We start from the raw sequence: 23,509 nt of genomic DNA on the forward strand, positions 1-23,509 counted from the left end.
CACAGAACCGCAAATTGCAGAACTCAATCCGAGACCTTTGATGGTTCTCGCCGTGACAAGTGACACTAGCCAGAGACGGTGGGAACAGCCGTGTTGAAATATCAAATCTGAAGCCCCACATCATTGGCTGAAACGCAAAGCAATTAGCTCAAACCCAACGCCATTGGCTGTTCTGCAGGACCTAACTGTAAACAGTTGACACAGAACACAACCACAGTCACGTATTTGTCTTTCGTGTCATTGAGCTGTGGGGTTGTGGGGACCGGAGGGGAGTTGAGACGTTATTGGAGAGGTTCTGGTGTTGATTAGAATATAGGATTTGTCTTTTTTTTTTACGTATCTCTTTTGTAACCAAGCCATGCCTGGATGTGTACTGTACCGAACCAACAAGAACACACAGAAAGTGAAAACGTTGCCAATAGTTGAACTTAAAAAAAATAAAATATAATCTACATTTAATAAAACTTGATGAAGTGAGTTTAGTTGGCAAGCTACACCATATGCAGGATTTAAAAAGAAAGGTTGTTAGGGTTAATGCAGGGATCAAAACATTACTGCATTCCTAGCACATATGTCTTAGACAGACCCCCCAGTAGGAGAGGAAATGTGCATTTTTGGTTCCAGGCTAAAGCCCTGATTAATCAAAATCAGATCATTAGGATTATAGCTGGGATCATTAAACACAGTCGCTCCCTTCCCTTTCTTCACACAACGCAAAAAAACAAGAACATGTAGTGCTTTGTATATTTATAGACAGACAAACACAGACAATTGGCAGAAGAGACATTATGATCCCTCATAGCTCTACAGGCATGATCATGTTACAGTGGAATGATATTGGAAAGAACCAATGAGTCGCAGCACTTCTTTTCAACTCAGACATCAGTTTGAATCTGTCCCAAATAATGAAATGTAAGTGTGCGCGTGCATGCGTGCGTGCGAGTGTATGTGTGTGTGTGTGTGGGGGGGGTGTTCTTACAGCCATGTCACAGCACTCGTGGCAGCAAGTCAAGCCCATCGTGTTGTGAAAGCGTGCTCCGCCCCCTCTTCCGGCTCCCGCAAGCCTCACGACCTTTACTGTCCCTGTTCACGGCGCTCCCGTTTCCAACTCTGTTGTCGCCACCGCCGCTACTGTTCTCGTTGTCGACGCTGTTGTCGTCCTCGTTTTCTCTGTGACCTGTTTTGTGTGTGTGTGTGTGTGTGTTTGTGTGTCCCCTGCCACGCAACACGTGTGCTCCCTTACCTTTTCTCTTCTGTTCCTCACAGCATGTGATTGCCATCCCGTGGGCGCCGCTGGCAAAACCTGTAACCAAACCACGGGCCAGTGTCCTTGTAAAGACGGCGTCACCGGTATCACGTGCAACCGCTGCGCTAAAGGCTACCAGCAGAGCCGCTCGCCCGTTGCCCCCTGCATAAGTACGTGGAACCCGGTCTTTTCTGCCCGTCGCCTCACTGAGCCGGCCGCCGTAGAGAGCCAAGCTCTGAGGCCTGGTTCATCTGTGTGCTTGAACTTTGCTACACGTTCTTCTAGAATGTTTGCAAAGGGCACGCACTCTCTCTCTCTCTCTCTCTCTCTCACTCATTCACTCACTCACTCACTCACTCATTCATTCATTCACTCATTCATTCACTCACTCACTCACTCACTCACTCACTCACTCAGGGAAGCGGACAGTCATACTTTCCTTCTGTACCACTGGTTTCCTCAGACAAGCATTTAGTCACAGTATTCTGATCAACCATTACATCTGAAAACTCAAATAAACACCCCGTTAAAACCAATCTCGCGGAATCGCTGTGAAGCCTCTCATTCCCCATGTTGACAGTCTCCTCCCCTTTTAATCGAACAAGCCCTTCCTTTAAATGTTACTGCTCTCCCAGTGGCTAGAAAGGAGGGGGTAAAAGACCAGTGACAAGGCCGTATCCATCGACATCGACAAGGCCAACTGGAATGTTGAATAAAACATTTAAAAAACATTATCTTAATGAATTATGCCTTTGCTTTCAGAATCCAAGCCATATGTTCTTAAACGGTGCTTTCGGTCAATACAATTGCATGTCAGTGATATATATAAAAAAAAAAGCTCTCATGAAATGAATTTTTCAGAGGGGATATTCTTGGCCACGGTCCAAGCCAGCGGGATGCATTAAAATGAAAATCTTTTGGAATTGGATATGTTTTAAAGTCTAGTCACAGCTTGGAGGTAAGGTACCTGGGGAGGTATAGCACCAGACAGCGGTTTGCTGGAATAACTGTTGATAAATCTGTTACTGGCCTTTCCTTTAAAACTTGTGACACTGAAACGTTTTGACAATTTGAGTTTTAACAGAAAGGGTTCAAATGCAGTCATATCACCGACTGAACATAAAGTACCTTCCAATCTAGAGGGCCGTAAATCAGACAGCATTTGTGGATTATGAAAAACAGGCCCATCGTTTTATGTCTGCTACACATCCGGGATCCTGATTGGCTACCAGAGTTTGGCAGGTGGATTAGGATTGACACAGTAACCAATAGGGTTTAGAACGAAAAAGCTTTTTTTACCTTTCACAAGACAAACTCTTTGATTCTTTGTGAAAAACACAAAACTAATTATGCCTAAAAAAGGATGACTATCACAGGTCTATAGATAAAGTTTTCCATTTAAGACTTTTACATCCAGTAGAGTATATTGGTATAACCAGAGAGGAGGAGTTGTAACCAGCCTAACCGAATCAGAGGTGCAAACCTTTTGATCACAAGACTTGATTCTTTCTTTCTTTACCACAGATTCTTTACCTATTCACTGCTTTTGTGCACGGTTTTCTTTAATGTGTATCTTATCGAATCTTGCCACCTTTTCCTTTTATCTTTCCGTCCAGGACTTTAATCTGCGCTTCGGTGTCCGTGCTTCCCGTCGCTGCTTACACACCTGTCTCAGTGGCTTCAGACCCCTTTGGCTGCCAGTGTAACAAATTCCATTGTGTTTCATATCTACTGTCTGATCATTTGGAGATAAGAGGAGTTCTCTTCATGCACGGCTTCCTTCAGTGCCTTCCTGCCTCCGTGAATAGCCCTACCAGGGAGGTGACGAAGAGCCGAGAGAATCAAGCCTTAGACGTAGAGCGCCGGCGCCGGGCACCTCGTCGCGGGGCGAAGGAGGGAGAGAGACTTGAAACTCGCTTTAGATTTCACACACGTCCGCTATCGCTTGTCCAGGTCTCTGAACAGAACGGATCCCTGGGTACGGCGTCCATACTTGGAAGGCAGTTTATCAGGCTTCCTAATATGAATGTTGTACACATGACAGAGTCGGCCTCACTTTTGGAGCCAATAACTGTCCCTTCGTACAGTTAACCCTCACAGCACGTCTAAACCTACTGAAAACGTTTAGCGCTAACACTAAAGCTTGTCTGCTGGAAAATAAACACTTCATATACTCATCTCATTTTTACATATCTCCATTACCAGCTCTTGTGTTTAATTCCATTCAAATGTATCAGCGTGTAACGAAGGCTAACCTTTGTTTGTTTCTCTGCGGTCATTTTCTATTTTTTGGAAACAGAGATTCCAGTTGCTCCTCCGACAACCACAGCCAGCAGTACAGAAGAGCCAGCAGGTGAGTTGGCCCGGTCTTAGCCATGACCTCATGATAACACGTGTGATCCTAATTCCTCTGAAAGACAGGGTTATCAGAACAGCGTTTTGACACTCATGTGTTTAAATGCCACCGGCTACACCTGGATTCTCATAATAGCTTCGGCCATAGAGTGTATTCAGGGTCAACCGAAATTAAGACCTGCTGTCCCATCCCTCCTTCCCAGCCTCCCAGTCTTAGACTCTCCCAACGAAATATTCCTGATTGTGAAATGTTACTTAAAGCAAGCGCAGTTGAAACCGGATCCCTGTTGCCTCCCGCCTCTCGTTCCCCCACTGCAAGTTTATAAATATTAAATCAATTAGCCATGGCCTCGGGACGCAGGTCTTTTAATCTTACAATCTTCGTGTAACTGAAACGCAGTGGGGTCTAACTGGTTCACAGTAGGATGTTGGCACGGCAACACTCCGGGCCTCGTTAAAGTTCATCTGTTGATTTTGTCTCTAAAAGGGAAAAGAGAAGGATTTGGTGGAGGGAGGGAGGGAAAAGAATGGAATTTGGAGTTCTGGCGCTAATCAGAGAAACTAGCTCTTCCTATAACTCATGAGAGGACACAGCTTGTTCAGAGAGGAATGTTTCCATCAAATTATACATTGTATCACCCTCCCACCAGCCACTGTGAAAACACAGCAGCGCTGTGTATATATCATTTCAAGTGCTACTTCCTCAGTTAATTAACATGGTGAGATTTGATGGCACTTCTCCATGAACACCTAGTAAACATGAAAGTGAAGGCGGAAAGAAGGTGTGTGATCCAAGGCGATAAGATCAGAATGTCCAGAAGAAAAGAAAAGACGTCAACGAAGACGTGTCCCTGGGTATTGACGACAGGAACCCGTCGGGGGCGAGCGAGGCCGGCCGCGTCCTTGTGCCTCGCCCCGGGCTGGTGGAAAAAGTAGTCATCTCTGTTGCTTGTTCTGCTTCTCCCAGGCAGACAGAGGAATAGTAGCGTGCGAGAATGCCTTGCAGCTGTTCTCAGACTTCCCGTCGGATGCCCTGATGCTCCTCCGACAGATCCAACTGACAGGGAGTAAGGGTTCTGCTGGTGGTGGAAGTCAGGAGACCCCCCCCCCCGTCCTCCTCGTCCTCCTTTTCTGTCATTCTCTCCCCTGGCTGTTCGGAGTGTTTGCGGTTAAGTGGGTGAAGGATACTAGGTGTTCTCATTTGTGACGCCGTGGCCTTGAACAGTGAACACAGATGTGTCTTAAGAAGGCCTTACTTGTGAATCCCAGGCTGGTTGGCAGTAAAAAGAAAAAGAAAAGCCCTCTTGATTTTAAATCTTCCTCATTAGCCCTGCGTGACATTAAGGTGCAGGCATTCAAGGGCACAACAAGAGCTCAAAAGGCACCCATTATGTATAATCCTTTTGAATAAACGGTCTCATCGTACTAATCTAAACCTAGTCACAGAGGCCGTGTAAAGATACTGGCCATGTAGAGCTGCGTAATGCAACCGTCCCCGGGAATTCATCCAACATACGTTAAACATTCCTCAGACGTTGGAGAAATCGAGAAGTTGAAATCAAGCAGTTGCGAGGCGGGTCCAACTTGACCCGCAGATTGTATCGGTCACGTCAGAGTCCGGGAGACTGACCCGGGTCCCGGTGGGACCACCCAGTCTCCTGAACCCGGCGGACGCAAAGCTGCATGCCTTCCTGGGTCTCGGCCGAGCCCGCCTCTGGATAGCTTGGTACGCGAACTGTGATCTCATCTGACATAGGACAGGTAACGGATGACTTTTCGAGCCCCAACCACCGGCCAACCGAACGTCAACCCGCCCAGCGTCCAGGGGAGTGCCCTTTGCGAATAAACACATTGGTCGAGAAAAGGAGAGACGCCTGCGGACGGATACTTTGTCGCATCTCTACGCGGAATCTTTCGGCGATGAGTCACGACATCACTGGGAAGTGTTCACCCCGGGTCCGTGAGGTGGGCGGGGCTAAAAAGGGAGGGGGGGGGGGCAACCTTCATCCTCTGAATGGGCTGATTAGGGGCGGGGCTGTGACAGCTGTGCGGCAGGTGCCTCCCCCCTAACCCAACGGGGGCGGGACGCATTTGTCTCCAGTGACGTGTCCCGCTACCTCCCGGACCACATGGACTGCGTGGAATGCGTGGCTGATACCTCGAGCCGCGAGGCCCAGACAAAACACATATTGTGTGGTTAGGTCACGGATGCGTGGCGGGAGTGGTCCCTCCCCCCTCGGCCCTGCCGCCCCCTGACAAAGATGTCTGTAGCGCAGCGCAATGTGGAAGAGATTAGCAGCCAAGCTGACCACCCTGATATCAACGCCTGATCACCAGCCGGCTGGTGTTCATTAGGTGGAATATGGCACAAAGCGGTTACAAAAGTGGTTCCCGAAAGTGAAGAAAAACGGGCGGCAGTGTCCAGACCCCGTCTGATAAAAAAATAAAAATAATAATAAAAACAACAACACCTGTTTCAGTTGCAAAAGGTTTTGCAACATTGTGCCTTAATTAACATGAAAGGATGTGGGCCCCGTTTATAATTACGATGAGGTGTTTTGTCTGGGCTGGAAGTGTGTAGGATCTGCGGCGAGACTGCAAGTCCCTCCCTGGATATCTGGAACCTGACTCTCCCGGTCTCTCCCGGTCTCTCCCGGAGTCTGCACTTCACACACCCTGTTAACATGGCGCACTGCAGCCCCACAAGGCTTCACTCGTTTCGTGGCGTTTCATTCTCCACAGCCTGTTTCATGCGAGAGGAACTGAGAGAGAGAGAGAGAATTAGCTCGGGAGAGAAATAAGCGTATTCATGGCGTTGTATTGGCGTCTAATTATCAATGACGATGAAATCAACATTGTTGTTGTTGACGACTTGGCAATCACAGCAGAAACCTTGGCCAAAGGCTTTCTTGTTTGGTGTGGTCTTGTTGGTGTGAATCCGGCTACATAGCCCATTGACTCCACAGTAAGTTCATTACAGTAATAGGGATGGCCTAACCCTTATTTTAGCCAATAACCCCCAAAACCAGATGTAGATTTAAAATGAAACCGGAAACACACGGTTTTCCAGGCATACAGTATCTTTAACCTACACAAACAGTTAAAATAATTGGAAAAATTTATTTTCCGACATCTTTCCACCAGAAAGACGCGTTTTCATTGTTTTTGTAATGTCTCGTGCAAGTGGGGTACCTTCCTTTTCCCCTGAAAACCAGATGTTATACACTGCTTTTCTTTTATTCCCGCTACATTAGATTAGCCTTAAACAAACAAACCCAGAGAACAACATGTCATGAATTTTAAACAGACACTTCAACTGGGAAAAGAGAAACGGTCCACAGAATCTGAATGCCCATACTTGCATTCTAAAAAGGAGGCATTCTTTATGATGCAAACATAACACACGTTATGTTATCTGAATGAAAAAAATACATATATGCAGTGTAAAGCATTTCCTTTTTGGTTTTGATCTAGTATAATTACCTGTACACTACGAGGAGGAAGACAATCTTGTTTTCCAGCTCACACGTTTGAAAAAAGCCAATAAATAAATTGACACTGTACCAACATGAACAAAAGGCTGAAGTCAGTTTGCTGAAATTTGTTGCTCACAGGATTTGTTTAATTTACAGTACCATCTACACAGTATATGCAGGACTAACAACACAGTATGCAGTAAACGTGAGGCAAGACAGATTTCAGACACAGAAAGGGAGAGGGACAGAAAGAAAGACAAAGAGAAAAAGAAAGAATGAATGAGAGAAAGAAAGAACAAAAGCCTTAAAAGAAACAAAGCACCCTCTCTTTGGACAGGGTCCAGACTATTGCTTTGGTTCCAGCGACCCAGGGCCACTGTGGCTATAATCTAATTACATGCTTTATTTGCTACAATTTGTTTCTCAATCAGTCTTGTTCAGGAAGGAGAAAGAAGGAGAAAAGCCTCACCCCTATTTACACCTCCTTGTTCCAACTGAACAGGTCCATGTCACTGGGCCTGTCTAGGTCTTAGCCCCACTTTTATCCACTTGGGATCCGAGTATGAATGATGTGCCGAGGACATAGAGGAGCCTGTGAACACCTGTGATGAGGATGCCAATCTGGCGCTGCTAAAAAAGCAACAGGAGTATTTAAGAGAAGGAGTGTCTTTCTCAAGTGTTCTTCAACCCTGCTCAAACAAATGGGGAGACAAATGGAACTACACCTTCCAGTTACTGGGAGTAAAGAGGAGGTGGAGGAAAGGGCCACAAAGGGGAGGAGCAGAGCTCCGGCGCCTCCTGGACTAAATCTACTTCCCCTGACTAGAGGGTCCCGCACAAAGAGTACATTTATCCTGACGATGGGGACTCGCCCATTCCGGTGTATGTATCTGGGGGTCCTCGTCTTGGAGGTACACTAATGGCCAAAGAGAGCTATCAAAGGCAGATATCATTATGCCATCAAGGGGGTTTCTGGGAACAAAAGCAGTCATCTCCACAGGCCCGGGTTGTCATTTAAATGGGCATCAGGCAACTCTCTGCCCGATGCAGACACTCCTCAATTTAATCCATTGTGTCATTTCCCCCCCCCTGCTCACACCTACTCCCCTCCAACCCCATCAGCTTACTGCCGATTTTGGGTTTCTTGAACCCGGCCCCCACCCCAACGACCAACTTCAGCCTCTTTAAGTGTTACACCCCCCCACCCCACCCACCACTGCTAATACACATTCTCCCACCCCCTCTTCTGAGGACATTTTTCCTGGTTTCAGCGTTACCCGGGCAACTTCATTCACCCGGGATATAAAGGAAAGTAAAAGGCAGGCGCGGAGCAAGGATTCAGTCACAACAATGAAGTTTGTTCATATTCAGGAGGGCTGAAAGGTCCCGTCCTCCTCCTACCACCCTATCACAGCTCTGCTTAAAACACACTTTCTGTCCCTCACTTTCTCACTCGTTCTCTCTCACTCTCCCCCCGTTCTTGAAAAGACGGCCCTATTAAAACGTTTTGGGCGGAGGAAAGTTAAGAGGGAGTCGTGCCGATACTGTAGTCTGGATCTAATTTGTGTCGGTTGGAGAGGCAGGGCAGAAAAGAAGAAAACGAGAGAGCGAGTATAGCCTGGCGTCTGTTACACTGTTAGCCGCACGCTAAAGGTGCCTGGCTGAAGGTCAACACAGCGTCGGGCGATCAGGGGAGAGTTGCGCACCTTTTCTGTCAAGGTTAACCCAGGCAAGGGGGCTGTGGGGACAAATAAACCTGAAGTCCAACCACTTTATCAGACCTGTCAGTCTTTCCACATCGACGAGCCAAACTCTGTTCATCCAAGCTGCCCTAGGCTGGCCCGATTATGCGTCTACCGTAGTTGCTGAAGCGATGTTGGAAAAGGCTAAATATCTCAGCCAGCACTGTGAAGTCCCGGCGCTCCCTAAAGTGGGAATCGGGTGAGATCTTTGAAGCCCTCGGCCCCGGTGAGGAGATCTGGGACAGACCCCCCCCCCCCCCCCGCGGGCCCGATGCAGACAATGAGCCTTACCGCGTGAGATACTATCGATGGCGGTGCAGGACCGGACGCCAGAGTGGTTCTCTGAAGAGGTGTCCCGGTCGTTGGCGTGGCCAGCAGCCTTTCAGAGGTACACCCATTAGAGCCACAGAGGCAGACAGCCGCGGAGCCCCCTTTGTCTGCTCTCATTTCTATAGGCCTCCTTTCTCCTCAACGCCCTTATAAGCCCTGTTAGAGGAGGACACAATTGAACGTGGCAGAAGCATATCGCCAGTAAGCTCCAGGAATTCTGAAGATGTCTCCACACTGTTTAGAGTCTTTAGAGTCTCTGCACTGTTTGTCCTGGTCCAGTCCTAGTTGTTTTAACCTAGTGTCTCTCTCTCTCTTCCCGTCTCTCTCTCCCTGTCCCAATGTCTCTCCTACTTGCAGACTGTGACTCCTACTGTAAGGCGTCGAAAGGCAAACTGAAGATCAACATGAAGAAATACTGCAAGAAAGATTACGGTGAGTTGAGTTGCGTCCTATGTATGACGCGGTCCGCGCTCCATGTTGGGATCGGTCATGGGATCATTGGGATCGGAAGCTCCCAGCCGGCCGAGGGAACTCTGCTAGGTCTCACACCCGTCCTGGGGTCATTTTAGTGACGGCTTACTCCGGCTTTTCAAGAAGAAAGTCAAAGGATGGCGGGGACAGGCCATCAGAGGGAAGAGCTTAGGCTGTGAGGATGACCGGGGGGGCTGGGGGGGAGGGCGAGATGATAGACAGCCCAGCAGGTATTTAAGGGCAAAGTGGATCAGGGATAAAACAAAGTCGCTGTGAGGGACAGTTTGGGTGTGAACCTAGAGGTCCTCATTAAGAGGAACTTAAAGGTATGAGCCTTTTCGGACAGGAATGCCTGAGGACGGCCCATCCGGGGCAGCCCGGCCATTGAAAAGGATGAAAAGGTGCTTAAGGTGGTTAAGACCCTGGTGAAGGTTGTGGAGGTTTGACCCCGACCTGATTGAAGCCAGTCTGTTGAACCAGTGAACCAGGAAGGGGCATCCTGCCTGAAAATACCTCCGCACATTGAATGAATGACAGCCAGGCATTGTTCTGTTTGGGGATGGAGTTCGGGGGTGTGGACTCAGCCAGGCATAGTGTCAGGAGGAACTGACAAATGTAACAATGTTTTGTGCAAAAAAAAAAGAAAGTCTCTATATCCACTTTAAATTCATGTATTTTAAGCGATTAAAGAGGCAGTGAAATAAGCAAAACCCCCACTGCAACCTCTTTATTAGTGGAGTTAAGTACATTTTTGCCGCGCCATGCATTTGTTAAGCGGCGAAAACCAGGAGCTCTGTGGATCATTGGTCATCGGCAGCTTAGCTTGTGGGTGAGCTAAAGCGCCGGGGCTGGTTCTCCGTTGAATAGGCTTTCAGAACCAGCCCAACCAGCGGTCAGGAACGGCCCTGTCCTTGTCCTACCTCCCAGGTCCAAGCAGGTGCGTTACGGAGCTTCCGAGGCGTCCTTTCCAGGGCAGCACTAAGGACGGCGAGTCCTGATAAACGCTGTGGGGTTTAGAGTGAGATGCGGGACCTCGCAGTGGGACTCCTCTACCCCTATCACGTCTCCCACGGGCCACCAGGGAAGGGGGGGTGGGGGTGAGTGTCACCAGAGTCAGTGAGAGGGGGGGACTTGCCGCTGGTGCCCATGACCGATCCCAGCACCACCCAGACCAATGGAGTACCCCACAAGTCTGCACATGGACGCGTACATTACATGTCGAGTGAACGGCCCTGAGCTTCAGAGCACGTTGGGGAGCCTGCGGTAGCAGCCCCGCTGTTCCTACTCTTCCAGCTCTCCTCAATTACCAATTACAGGCCATTTCCTCCACCCTCCCACTACAGCCTTCTGGGTGAACATGATTCTTACCCGTCGCAGTCCTGCCAAGGCCTGGGCCTAATCCACTTTCTCCCTGCCTCGCCGTACCTCAGGGGGGCTTTGTATGGGCCCTGTACAGGGAAAAGACTCGCCGCGACGCTTTTTGCACTTCAGGAAGTTGGGGGTAATTCCATTTGTTGTACCGGAGGGTCCCCGGTGTGGTGGATTGTGAGCGAGGAGCAGTAGGAACACGGCGTTGCGCTCCGCCTCGGGCCCATTCTGGATAATGTATAGACGCGCGGTCCAATACGTGGACACACTCCATCCTGCATGGAGAACCACGGGGTGCTTGGATACAGCCATTTTTCCACACAAAAGGACTGAAAAAATAGTGGAACCGGGCCTTAACAAAAGGTTGAGTTGTCTTCAGGATCTCAAGGTTTTTGTCTTGGGCTGTTGTACAAACACAAACAGAGAGCGCCTTCAAGTGGTGACATCTGGGAATGACAGGGTGACAGAGGACACCTCTAGGGTTCACCAACAGGTCAACAGCAAATTCAAAAAAGCTAATGCTAACAGAAAACTGTAAAACATATTGGGTCTGCTAATGCTAGCAGAAAAGTACACCAGGGCCCTATTCACAAAGCTGGTATTGAACATGACATTTTAAAATCTGCAGTGGAAAATATTTCTCATTTAGACAGATGTGACTTTCATGCTTTCTAATAACGTGTGCGTGCGTGCGTACATGCATGCATGCATGTGCGCGCGATTTGGAGGTTAAGCTAGCGACCCCCAGTGTACTGTAGATCTGAGGTTAAGTTAATGAACCCTGAATTAATGGCTGTGGTTCGATACAAAGAAGTGGCTTCATGTGGCTCTGGAGAGCTGTTGGTGAGCAATAAAGAATATTGTCAGTGTAGTGCTACATTAATTTCTCCATGATAGGATATTTATTTCTCTCTTGATGTCTCTTTCCTTGACCGCCAGAGTAATAAATCACTGTACCACAGACCTACTCCCAAACACCCTTCACAACCATCCCCGTCTTTTAATCAGATCACAAATCAAGTCCCTTGACATCTAACACTGGTCCAGGGAGGGAGGGATTGTGATGACTCCACCAGAATCGGTGCCAAATGGTAACCTCACTTAAAAATCAAACCAAAAAAAAAAAAAAAAAAAAACACGAGAGAACAAAAGAGAACAGAATGGAACGCTGCCCTTGAGGCTTGGACAAAATATATTACGTTCAGTTTTCGGTCCCCAGCGGACGGATCGCACAGCCAGTCAGGGCGCTGGTCTGCACCCGGAGACCAGCGCCCTGACGATAAACTCACACGCCCCCCGTGGACACAGGCGATTGGCCACTGTCTGTCTGACACCCGTCCAGGCGAGCTCGGACTCGGTGTGGCATACTCCTCCCTCCCCTCGTCTCTCCGTCCTCATACTGAATAGCTGAAAGAGACGTCTAGGCAACGTTTGTCGGAGGAAGGAAAAGGGAGTCCATGGGAAACGTCTGACTCAGTCGAACTGAAGTATTTTGTCCCGAGGGTGCCATAGTAACCGTGGCGGGGACCATGAGGCCTGTCTGTTTGCCGATGAACAGCGGGTCAAAGGTCGGGGTAGCAGGAAGGAATGGAGGAGCGGATAAGGAGCGGGGCAGCTCGTGTGTGTGCCAAGAGGACAGGGAATTGAAAGCGCCGTCACCTTCCCTGAGCTGGAAACGTGAACCAGACACGATGGGAACAGGTAACCGTAGTGGTAATGACTCCTCAGTAACGCTTTCTCCCCTCCCCCTCCGCAGCTGTTCAAGTGCACATTCTGAAAGCGGACAAGGCCGGCGAGTGGTGGAAGTTCACCGTCAACATCATCTCCGTCTACAAGCAGGGCGAGAGCCGCATCCGCCGCGGCGACCAGTTCCTGTGGGTGAGGGCCAAGGACGTGGCGTGCAAGTGTCCCAAGATCAAGCCCGGGAAGAAGTACCTGCTGCTGGGCAACGACGAGGATTCCCCAGGGCAGTCCGGGGTGGTGGCCGACAAGGGCTCCCTGGTCATCCAGTGGAGGGACACATGGGCCCGCCGGCTGAGAAAGTTCCAGCAACGCGAGAAGAAAGGCAAGTGCAAGAAGGCATAAGAGGATATGACCGATGACAGCTGGAGCAAAGCAATGGAACACAGGACAGCACGAAGGAGGAGTAGGTGTGGAAAAAAGGAGAGACAGAGGGAGAGGAAGGCAGAAAGGGACTGTGCGTTGTCGCTGCTTTTTTGAGTAGAAGCATGAAGAGAATATTATTAGGATTATTTTTTCTAGTGGACTTTTGTGAAGGAACTCACCCTGCAGATTTGGTGTCATTGTTTTGTTCTCTGAGATTTTATCTCTGTGGATTTGCCAAGTTTGCACCTATTACCAGTATATATAAAGTCAAGTTTTTATTTTCATAAAATTCCTTGTCCTTACTTTATGAGCATTCTTTGTTTGGGAAGACGAACCAAATTAAGCCACTCATTATCACAAGCTCTGATACAGCTCTGTGCAGTTTTTAGGTTTAGTTTATTAGTTAAACAATATCACTGACAAACCAGCCTGCATCATCAAATATCCTCACTTCAACCGTCTCTGTTGAAACAGTGTGACTTATGACAGTGCAACAAATATGTTTACTTGCAGAAAGCTCTATACAATAACTGTTTTTGCACCTTGGAAATGCATGTGTGATGTATTATCAAATATAGTGCCTTCTGAAAGTATCCAGAACCCTTCACTTTCACCACATTCCTTTGTGTTATAGACTTAATTTATAATTGATTAAATATATTTTTGACAAAAATCTACACACAATACCCAATAATGACAAATTGAAAACTCATTTTTAGAAATTTGTGCCAATTTACAGACAATAGAAAACTGAAATACCTCATGTATGTAAGTATCCAGACCCTTTATTCAGTACTTTGTAGAAGCTCCTTTGACAGCAATCAGTCTTCTTGAGTTCTTGGTTATGCTTTAACCAGCTTTGCACACATGGATTTGTGCAGTTTCTCCCATTGTTACTTGTCAATCTTCTCAAGCTCTGTCAGATTGTATTGGGAATGTTGGTGAACTGGGATCTTCAGGTCTCCCCACAGATGTTCCATTGGGTTCTCATCCTGGCTTTGGCTGGGCCACTCAAGGACATTCACAGATTTGTCCTGAGGCTTCTCCAGCATTGTCTTGGCTGTGCGCTTTGGTTTGTTGTCGTCCTGTAAGATGAATCATTGCCCCAGGCTGAGGTCCTCTGTGTTCTGGATTAGGATTTCTTCATGGATCTCTGTATTCTGCTCTGTTCATCCTGACCTGTCCATGAGAAGCGGGATGGCAGGGATGGTATTAGTCAGGTGATGAGTGGCACCTTGTTTTCGGGAGACATAGCACTTGGCATTCAGGCCTAATAGTTTGACTCAAGTCTCATCAGACCCGATCATCTTTTTCCTGATGCCCTCAGAGTCCTTCAAGTGGCATGCCACATGTCTTTTACTCATGTGGCTTCCGTCCAGCCATTCCACCATAAAGCCCTGATTGATAAACTGCTGCTGAGATAGTTGTCCTTCTGGCAGGTTCTCCCATCTCTGAAGAGAAATCTTGAAGCTCTGTTTGAGTGGCATTGGGTTTTTGGTCACCTCCACGACCAAGGTCCGTCTTACCCATTTACTTAGCGTGGCTGGACGGCCAGCCCTAGGGACTGTCTTTGTGAAACCAAACTTCTTCCATTTCACAATGATGGAACGCAATGTACTCCTACCTCCAAAGCTTTAGCAATGTTATTATAACCTTCCCCAGATCTATGCCTCAAACCAATTCTGTGAGGTCTGTGGAGAGTTACTTAGATTTCATTGCTTGGTTGTTGCTCTGACATGCACTGTAAATGTGGGACTTTATATAGACACGTGCCTTTCAAAAAAATTTCAATCAACTGAATTTGCCACATGTGCTCAAGTCCTAGAGACAACTTAAGGATCAAACGACACAGAAATCATCGGAGCTCAATTTACTTATGTAAGAGTTTTCTATTTTAATACATATGCACACTTTCAAAAATATTAATGTTGTCATTATGAAGTTGTGTGTGGATTGATGGCAATAAATACATGTGAAATTATGAATTAAGTTTGAGAAAAAAAAATGTGAAGAAAGTGAAAGTTCCAAATGCACTGTAAATTATTTTTCCGTTTTCATTTCACCTAGTCAATTGGAAACTTATGTGACCTAAAACACATTTTCAGCTATTAAAGGTGACATATTGTACATTTCATTGAATGTTGGTCCCAAGATTCAGTCAGGAGAATAGCAAAAAAAAGTGCACATATGACTGCAGCATTGTTGATTGAAGCTTAATCAAGCATGTTATTTTAAATCTACACATTAGTTCTAGAACTTCAATTTCAGTATTCAGAATTATGTATAATGAATGTTGATTGTGGTGGGTTAACACTCTTGTATAGTTTCAAATTGCATGTAGATCCGTCTCTGAAGAGACTAGACATTTCATTTCTTTACAGGTGCTGCTGTCTAATTTCATAATTAGTGTTGTTAATAATCACTTTATGGATTCTCAAGATGACCATGGACTGCATAAAAACTGCATAAGAACAGCTGAATGTTCCGGACTTCTCCAGCATAGGCCAATCCTTCTAAAATTCAATTTAGGATCTTGAATTTTATGTTTATCATGTTTTCCTTGTGAATATTTGGTTCAATTATATTTCATTTTTGAGTCATTGTGAGCCAGTCGTTCGTAGTTGTGTGGTTTTTCCTCATATTCCCCAGATTTGGTATCCAGAGGTTTTAAAAAATGTGATATTGAAGGTGTATAATTATGAAATAGAAATTCACATGACCATTATCATAATTACACAGTACACATGCTTTAGACAAAACCAAAAGGAAACATTGCATGGTTGTAATTGATACCTTATTGTACCTATGGTTTAAATAGATTAGCTACAACACTAGGCCCTGTGTGTGGCAAATCTGATTGTTTTTACAGAACTTTTAACCAAGCAGTGCATTGTGTGAAAATATTGGTACACATATTGAATTGAAAGTGTAACAATGTAAATATTTATATAACCTCTCTATAGGAACATTATTTCGTAATGCTGTATGCTATTCACCGATCTGCACAGAAAGGTTTTTGAGTGTTGATACAATTACCATATTTTAGGTGCCAAGAATTCAACGTCTGACACGACCAACACATTTTTTTTTTTATACAAAAAAAGTAATGAAGTAAAAAAATACAAAAGAAAAAATAAATAAGTGAAGCATTTGTAATTAACACAAGCCACCTACTCCAGGTACTAAACAAAGGGGTTGGCAGACAGCAATTCAAAATCTGTATAGGTAGTATTTGTATGTGAAAATGATCTAGAGTTTAATAAGTTTTAACGTCAACGTATTGATTGTAGATTCTCGCAAGCCAAGCGAATGGACAGAGAGCGCCACTATGAACAGTATTTATTCTGTTGTTGTACCGGGGCAACGAAATGGACCAGTGTCAATTTACCTCTTTGCCGGCAAATTAACTGTCCCAGAGTAAAGAACGTTTTTACACAAGCATGATCAGATCTCTAAATTTGTTTGCTTCATACCACTTCTTCCCTGCCTAACTACCCATAGCTCAGTCTTGTTCACAGGGCATACAGCATATTTTACATTATGGATGGAAGCATGTCACTCTAGATTTTGTGGAGAGATCTAAGGTGTGCCCTATGCCATGGTGGGGGCTATTTGACAGCTGCAGACATCCTTCAATGTCTCTTACAAGGTTGTCAAATTAATTATGTTCAGAGCGATCCGCCGAGGGAATAATGGAGGACTCAGAGGAAAAACCATGTAATTCAATCACCTGATTATACTCAAATGAAAAAAATTTTTTTTTTCTTTTGTTTCTAACTACTCAAGATGTACATTCAGGGTTTAATTGCGAGCATCTGTGTTCCATGCAGTTTGTCAGTGTGTACAGATCATTCATATATGCTTTGTGCTGGTGTCTTCTTGCAAAGTTTTAGATGGCATATTACACATATTTATACATATATTTACATGAAACAGCCTCTCATTGTTATATCCATACTTGCGACATTACATGTAAATGTATCTCTGTTTGGCACAAAATATATAATCAAACTTCCAGCCTTTTGTTCCTCTTTTGTCTCCACGATGTACATTTTAGATTTCCAGGCAATGGACTGACTTGCTCTTTGATCGAAAATGACTTCCAACAGACATGTCAAAACATTGCCTTTGTTCATACTATGAATTGTAAATGTTGTTTAGCTGTGTTGGCCTTTGCGAGACCTTTTTTGCAATGTTTTGTTTTACGATGTGTACTAATATATTATGGTTATTATATATGGATATATTTAATGACACGAGGCATTGTGGATTTCATTTCATTTTATTGTTGCCTTTTTTTTTTTTTTTTTACTTGTTTGTGGTTGTTTAGATGGTTGTGATTTTAAAAGAAGCAAATGATAACTACTGAACACCAAGCTGGTAGAACTAAATCCAGAATTCAGTTGAAATAAAACTCTTCTTAAGACGCCATCGGTGTGCCTTCTGTCTTTCCCTCTTCGGTCTTAAATCACTGCTTAATGAAATGCTCAATGTCTGCTTTGGATCTCTGAAGCTGTAGTCTTGGACGTTGCACACACATTTCAATCAACAGCTCCGTCTATGACTTTGGGCAGTGCTGGCTGTAGACGTAATAGTCTTGGACCACCATGCTCAGACCAATACTGGGACAGCTTTCCTTGTAACAGGCACCGACACATGCAGACATGCATTATCCCACAGACACATGCGTTGCATACATTATTCCTGCTACATTGCCAATATCAGATAACACGACAGCGGGTTGGATGTGAGTCTGGAGAGTTTAATACCAATAATACAATTATTTACAACAAGGAGTCCACGGACTGTGCTGTTAACTGGAAATGTCATTTATTACAAATTACAATGTCACGTCGAGCTGAATAGATTTACAACGAGAAAGGAAAACCAGTTGTGTTTAAAAGCCTCCCAGTAGTTTGTGTTATTTAGTCTGGCTGGCGTTATTCTATAAACATTATAAAATCCCAAGACAAATGATAACATTAGAACTGCTGGCAGGTAAATATCGTAATGATACGTGTGTGAGTGTTGCAAAGCTTGTGGAATTAGCGAGCTGGACCGGTCGTTATGCCTCAGCCCGCTGAAATAATTATGAAAGGAATAGACCCCCAATGGGAGGTCCTACTGCGAGGTCAGTGCTGCTAGCTACCCAACCAACACCCACTTAAGAAAATATGGCAGAGGTTAACAGTGGAGTACAGTGTATGTTTTCATACCAGGGTAAGGAAATGTACAGGGAGGGAGAAGAAAGGAAGACGGGAAGAATGTGTGTGTTAACAGGACAGAAGAGTGGTGTGAGAGGGCACGAAAGAGGGCACAGCGTCTCAAAGGCGAACCGCTGATCCAGAATCAGGTCTGCCTCGTCCGTCCGATGTTATTCACTGTGATCCTGAAGACAAACCTGACCTTAAATCAGCGTGCCTGACGGGCACCCACACAAGCGCCTCTGCGCCTCCTATCCCCCATAGGCTCTCAACGCAGGCTCGGTGGTCATTCAGACGCTCCCCTCAGCCTCCTCGGGATTAGGTGGGCCACGCGGCGATCACCACGATGGCAATGAGGAGGAGCACGATCACCACCTGCATTCCTGAAACACAGAGAGACGCCGCAGGGTGAGCAGAAATCAACACAGTCAGTCCCTTCACAAGAAACCTGCCCCGCTTTACTTCCAGTAGACAGAAAAATCCAGTGAGACAATTCCAGTGAGACAGGTCCAGCAGATAGACAGGCACGGCGAGACGGGTCTGGAGAGAAGGTTCTAACGCCTGACAGTTCTATTGAGAGCGAATTCCAGATATTGTTTCCATTCGTCTGGTTCAGGTGAGGCTGGACGGTCATAGACCAGAAGACAAGGTGGTAGCAGAGCAATCAAGACTAGACTTGAGTAGGTCTGCCTGGGCCCACGGGAGAACCACGGGAGAACATCTCCGCCCTGATCTCCAGCGCCACTGCATTACCTGTTCACCGGTTTCAATACGACTATTTAAACGACACGTTTATATGCAATATGGAGCAACGCCAGTTTTAACAGGGCAGATCACACGGCGGTGTTCACACGTTCCTTATTATTGTACCCTGGGTGGAACCTCAATGTCTTTCCCCCAATGCAGCAGAGGCAGAAGTGACCTTTAAGATTATAGCTCCTTCATACTCTGTGAGAAGCTCTTCGTGCCACGAGACAGAAAAACAATCCAGCTGTTGAACCATGCAAGGATCAAATCAAAAGTTAAAAAATCCGGGCTAAGACCGTAATTTGAGCGTTGAACTGGATTCATTTTCAAAAAAGTAGAAATGATAGTTATTTTGTAGATGTGTATTGATTTGATCGGTTGGAATTGTAGATGGCTAGCCAAATTCATATTCACCAATCAATGGGTTTTGCAGTTGTCCAAGGCCAGTCGTCTAACCTACAGCTGTTTCATATCCTGAAATCCATCTACGGCGTTGAAGAGAATGAAAGCACTGCTGAATCCCTTGTGTCACATGCGTCATAAACAGAAAATGCCTCTCAACTGCCATGGGCTTTCATGGAAGTAAGGGATATTTCTCCCCCCAAACATGCCACAAACTTCAGTAGATATGGAAAACCTTCTAGAAGGGTGCGTTGAGCTGCCCCCGCTGGAGGTTCTCTCCTTGAATGGCTTCACCATCGCGTGAAGATTTCAAACAACTGCGCGTCAGAGAATCTGATGGCTTGACGGCTGTCGACAGTCTCTCACTGACTCAAGTTGCCATTGTTATTTTGCATTGCGGCTGGTATGTTCCCTCCCGGCCTTTTCACTTTTGGGTTTACGTTTCGATCATAGTTTGGCTCTCTCACTGACACAGTTCTGCATTTCCCTGAGCCGTGTAACGGCAGTCAGGTCCGTAGGGAGGGACATGGGAAAACCACGCTGAACTTATTGTATGGTGATCTTAAATCAGGTTGAATATAAGTCATTATGATTTTAAAAGGGACACCTGGTCCATGATGGGGTGTTATGAGACGTGAAGGTTGGATGTGGACAGTCCAAAGGTCTGGTTGCCTCGTTGGTTGGTAACACCAGTCTCACCCACCTATAGGATTTCTTTATTGGACAGTGTGGCAGAGCTACTGCAAGGACACACTCCAGAAAAAGGGGTTCTAAAACTCTTCTTTGGACTGTCCCCGCGGCGGATCCTCTTCTGAATGTAGAATAATTAGGCTTCCAGGTAACAATCCACTGTGGTTCTGCATGGAACCCAAATGGTTCTACCTGGAATTGCTGGCACAAAGCCCAACGCCAACTTCCACATACTCCCAATAATCTACTGCTGGCACAGAGCTCCGCTCCCACTCCAAGGTACTCAAGCTACTCATTTTAATGTATTTATTTAAACTTTCAATAAAACGGTGGCCAATGCTATCCGTTAAAAGCGTCAAGCACGCAGTCGTCCAGCCCTCGGAGTGACCACTGCTCCAGACAGGACCTCTCCACTTGATAACTTACACATGTGAGCATAACAGCAACAATATAAACACAAAGTGGGAACATTCCTCCAAGCACCCTGTGGTGATGACTCTTTAAACACCTCACCCTTAGAGAAATATACACACATAAAGTCCCTACAATTAACCGGGCGTCAACGTGAAGGCTAGAAACACGAGACGACTGACTGTCATCGTCAAATTGAGCTGGAATTGACAGTGGCAGATAAACCTTTCAGGGTGGATTGATGGGAGACATTCATGCACATCACTGGGGAATGAAGTCACATTAATGTTTCCTAACATAAAGTCAGCATGTGTGCCAAGCCACCCAACGAACCAACCGACCAACCCCCCACCAAAGTCACTCCGGACAGAGTAAAGGGTAATCAGAGCGAGCAGTGACAATTGACAGTAATTGAAGGGCAAATAGATTCATATACGCTCTGCCGCTGAACCCAAGTGGTCTGCAGTACGGTCAGCGGTCAGAGTGACCACCCAAAGAGCTTTAGAGATGGCCAGGGCAAGGGAGGATTGGGGAACACCCTTTTGGTGTTTCTGACATATTTGTAAGACAAATGACAACTGGAATAGAAAAGCTGGTTGGAGGTGGAATATTTGGCTCTGCCCTCAACACACCCACACGCACACACAACTCCCCCGTTACTGCCCTTTGCCTGAGGTTCATGGCTGATTTTTAGGACAAAAAAGCCTCAGTTGACCTTTGAGGGGAAAGTGGATTGCGAGGTCATCACTTTTGTAGATAGAATACAGCACGGTTCTCACACTCTGGTAGACTGTTTAATCCAGCCAGTCTATTGTATTATGAATAGTATATTACTTCAGCACACATTGACAAACAATCTGGAATTCCTATACACTCCAGGAAAATGTTGGGAAAGGAATGTTCTTTTCATAGGGGCTGATAAAATCTGTAAGATGTTTATGGAGTTTGAAAGATAAGCAGTAAAGTCCCTGCTGTTTCAGATCTATCTTTTTACAGCCTTCCAATATTCCACTCTTGCCAGCCAAAAACAGGTAGTAAAGGTGAGGTAAGCGTTTGTAAACGTGACAAACCACCAGCTTCAGAGCATGTTACTTACTCCACTAGGTCATGGGTGAAACTTTGTATTCTGAATCGGAAAACAGTAATTTCATTCTTTACTTCAATTGGTTCCCAACAGGGTTGTTCCACCAACTCTCTGCATGTTGAACTTTCTTAATTTTATTTTCATAAAGAGTACATGTAAAATGTTATATAAAAATAGAGAGGTAAAATAAAGAGACTATATTGCCCAAAACATTAACAGACTTAACCTGTACCAAAACATTTTGTAGCCTGTCTTTTTATGGGTAACAGACTTCTAGCATATTTATCTAAGTGTTACAAGGTCAACCATACCAAAATGTTTTAGCCTACCGATCTACGCTTAACGGGATTGACGTTATGCTCAACCAATTCAGTTTTCCACCACAAAACATCTGAAAATTATGTAAATATCATTTGACAATTATTTGTTCAATGATTAATTTGTTAGAACATATGAGTTTAGTTGCAATATATATGTTAAGATATATATATACACACAAATATGAACATTACATTAATTAACGAACTTCCGATTTGAGGACTATTTGGGTTTGAATCTGAATTTTAAAAAGCTGATTTCTGGCAGTTTAGTGGGTCTTTATTGACACTAACTGGTCGATTACTGGATTTTTCAGATTAGTCAATATGTCATAAAATAGAACAGGCTCAGTGGTGATTCGATCTTTAAATTTGAACTTACATGCACCTATTCTTAAGAGTGTGTGCATGTGTTAGGAGAGCAAGAGCGGCACTCAAGCTTTCACACGCCCAAAGGATAAGCCCGTGGACAGGAGAAAGTGGGGCTGCTTGGCCCCAATATGCCAGAGATGTTCAAGCCCTCAGAAACTCACACCACCCACCTAGGGCCCTTTGGTGTTAAGGGGTAATCTGCCTTTGTAATCCCACATCCCACAGCCAGGCCCTCCTTCACACTCCCCAGTCCGCAGTAAAGGAAAAAGTTACTCCGTAAAAAGAAGGCTTAAATTCTATTTACTTTTTATTTGACAGCCTTATTAATTTCCCCATTTTGGTAATGGCATAGCTCAAACACTGTTTAAAAAAGGTTCAAGTAACTGCCCAGTGTTTCTAGATTTCTACGAAACATGACCTGCAATGACTTACAATAGGAGTGGAATTGGTTTCCTTCCAAGGTGCTCTTGATGACTGTCTAAAAATGTGCTCAAGGATGTTTGCGAAACTAGCTTTTCGGTGATGGAACGGTATGGGCGTAACCGAAAAGCACAAGTGTGGGAAAAAATTGGTCATTAAAAATATTAATGAGAGTACACCACTTATTGGCCATCTTGTCCTTCTGTAGGCCTTCCTTCCCAGGACTATTATATCATAGTTTATGGCATTTATGACCAGGTCTGTTTTTTTCCTCTATTTTATGCCCTGGCCACAAATACGTTTAGGGTGGCACGAAAAACGGATTTGGTTGAGTTAACAGAATATTTCATTTTCACACAGATGTCTACTCTTACTTTAACCCCACCAACATTAACTGCCGCAAACTGAAAATACGCTACATGATTTTTCACCGTAACCATCAGGCTATCCGACCATCATTTAAGTCACGTTTCCTCGTCAACATAATTCACCACAACCCTGATGGCTAGTGGACACCTACCTCCAAAGTAACGTTTCAACAAGATCCAAGATGTTTCACAAGCCTGCCCTGAGATGCAGCCAGGCCCCCGTTGCTGGCAGATGAATCCATCACAGTTTACGTTATGTTATGTGGGTCCTCCCTCCCCTCAGAGGAGAGCTGACCCTTAGCCAGGCGCAGCCCGAGCTAGTCCAGCGTTCAGCTTGCCAACTACACACGAAGGTATGTAGGATTTTCCACAGCATTCTCCAGTCACTCATTACTGTATT

At 45.5% G+C, this 23,509-nt stretch overlaps 2 protein-coding genes across 3 annotated transcripts in view; one reads left to right on the forward strand and one right to left on the reverse strand.

The window, feature by feature from the left end:
- Nucleotides 1–15,084, forward strand: part of ntn1a (netrin 1a) — a 59,230-nt gene extending 44,146 nt beyond the window's left edge. Inside the window, exons 4-7 of one of the 2 annotated variants that reach the window (XM_010872988.3) lie at nucleotides 1,267–1,416; nucleotides 3,546–3,599; nucleotides 9,507–9,581; nucleotides 12,745–15,084. In XM_010872988.3, coding sequence (XP_010871290.1) covers nucleotides 1,267–1,416; nucleotides 3,546–3,599; nucleotides 9,507–9,581; nucleotides 12,745–13,073 — 608 coding nt within the window. In that variant the 3' untranslated portion in view covers nucleotides 13,074–15,084. The remainder of the gene's footprint in view (nucleotides 1–1,266; nucleotides 1,417–3,545; nucleotides 3,600–9,506; nucleotides 9,582–12,744) is intronic. The other variant, XM_010872989.3, reaches the window with a different exon arrangement.
- Nucleotides 15,085–17,387: 2,303 nt separating this feature from the next.
- Nucleotides 17,388–23,509, reverse strand: part of stx8 (syntaxin 8) — a 43,679-nt gene continuing 37,557 nt past the window's right edge. The window contains exon 8 of the mRNA XM_010872983.4: nucleotides 17,388–18,681. Within this exon, the coding sequence (XP_010871285.1) occupies nucleotides 18,617–18,681 (65 nt within the window). The 3' untranslated portion in view covers nucleotides 17,388–18,616. The remainder of the gene's footprint in view (nucleotides 18,682–23,509) is intronic.

The sequence above is a fragment of the Esox lucius genome, chromosome 9, assembly GCF_011004845.1.
Source record: "Esox lucius isolate fEsoLuc1 chromosome 9, fEsoLuc1.pri, whole genome shotgun sequence".
In the NCBI taxonomy this organism is placed as follows: Eukaryota; Metazoa; Chordata; class Actinopteri; order Esociformes; family Esocidae; genus Esox; species Esox lucius.